Consider the following 1,721-nt stretch of genomic DNA (forward strand, 5'->3'; position numbering starts at 1 on the left):
TGGTGGGGATACACGCCCTAGAGCAGTTAATTCATTCATACATTCAGCAAATGTCTAATGAGCATGTACTATATCCCAGGCAGGATGCTGGGCGTGGGGGGGGCACAGCAGAGAATGAGAGATCAAAATTTTGAGGAGAGGGAAATATGATATTTGAGGAGAGGGAACCAGCAATAAGTCACCAACACATAAAAAGATTTGCAAATTGTGTTTCGTGCCACTAGGCTCATAAATTAGGAAGTGACACGAGGAATAATAGAGGGACCTTCTTGTAGAAGCCAGGGACATTTCGTAAGGACCACTGGATCTGAAGCTTGGAGGCAAAGGGGCTGAGGGAAGAGGTGGTGGGAACAGCCAGTGCAAAGGCCCTGTGGCAGGCCAGAGCTCAGAATAGGAAAATGGCCAGTGTGACCCTGCCTCGAGGTGAGGAAGGGTGTGATGTGGGACCAGGCTGACAGAGAGGAGCCAGACCAGATCCGGCAAACGACCTAGGATAAACTCCTGTCATATTCTCTCCGGTCCTTCCAGTGGTCTTGGCATGGAGTACGTGTCTCAGAAGAAGTGACACCCTAAAGAAATACAGCTCAGAAGGAGCTTGGCTGGGATGCACACCCAGGTCTCCTGGAATGGCAAAGCAGAGGCCACAGGCCCTGCAGTAATTAATTGTCCCTAGGATGATGGTTCTCGCCCCTCGTGCCCACCTCCAGCCCCAGCCTCTGATGCCACTGCGGGGAGGGGGAGGGCATTGTCCTTCCCGCCCCCACCCCACCTCATAATCCCATCACCATGGGAACAGAGCCAGCCAATCAGAAGGCTCCCCTTTGCAAGGCCACCCTATAAATTGAGCCTCCTCTTCCCGGATGAACCAGACCCGCCTACCACTCATAGGCCTCCCAGGGCCCCCTCCCCCTGGATCAACCAGATCAGTTGCCCCCCACCTTCCTCCAGGGTAGAAACGGGGAGTCTGCTGCCTGGGATGTTCAGGACCAAGCTCCAGGCCTCCCAGCCCCCAGCGTAGAGCCCCAGCCACCAGCGTGGCCACACCATGACACAGGAGCAACTCCAGGGCCCCTGAGACTTTCGGGAGGTAACCTGGGAAACCCGTGGAACAGCGAGAGCGGCTTGCTGAGCCTGCGACAGCCCAGCGAGGAGAAATGCAGGGCAAGTGACGCCAGCCTGTTGAGCAGCGGGTACGCAGGGGATGAGGAGAACAGTGAGGTCAGCCTGGTGGGCGGCACTCCCACCTTGAGGTTGCAGAGAAGGCTCCGCGCCCCGGCGGTCAGCACCCCGACCAGCCAGCTGTGTGCCGTCTACTCGCCTAACCAGATCAGGAGCCGGCTGGCCAGCCGTGCCTGCAGCAGCAAGCAGCCTGGAGGGGAAAAGTGAGACCAGCCTGCCCGGCAGCGGCAGCAGCAGCAGAGCCAGCAGCCTGACCAGCATGAGCTTCATCAGCCTGGGCAGCAGCGCCCTGAACTACCAGGTGAGCAGCGGGCTGCTCAGCTCCGCCAGCAGCCTTCCCGCCAGCCAGGCCAGCAGCCGCCAGAACATTCCGGTGGACGGTAATGTGCAAAGTGCGGTGAAAAGTCACACCAGTCTTCCGGAGGACAAGTCCGGGGGCAAGGTCAAAGCCGGTGACCAGGCCGACGAGGGGAAGCAGCCCGCCCAGAGGTGCATGCCTTTATGAGCGGGCTCGCTGGCCACCAGGTTCTCAAAAAATACAG

The 1,721-nt window shown here is 58.6% G+C and overlaps 1 protein-coding gene across 1 annotated transcript; it reads left to right on the forward strand.

Annotated features, from left to right (window-relative positions):
• The first annotated feature begins 538 nt into the window (after positions 1-538).
• C14H16orf82 (chromosome 14 C16orf82 homolog) lies at positions 539-1,386 on the forward strand. The gene is given in 2 exon segments (XM_044232915.1): positions 539-543; positions 870-1,386. Coding segments are annotated over 2 exon segments (522 nt in total).
• Positions 1,387-1,721: the final 335 nt, after the last annotated feature.

This window comes from Neovison vison, chromosome 14, assembly GCF_020171115.1.
Source record: "Neovison vison isolate M4711 chromosome 14, ASM_NN_V1, whole genome shotgun sequence".
NCBI lineage: Eukaryota > Metazoa > Chordata > Mammalia > Carnivora > Mustelidae > Neogale > Neogale vison.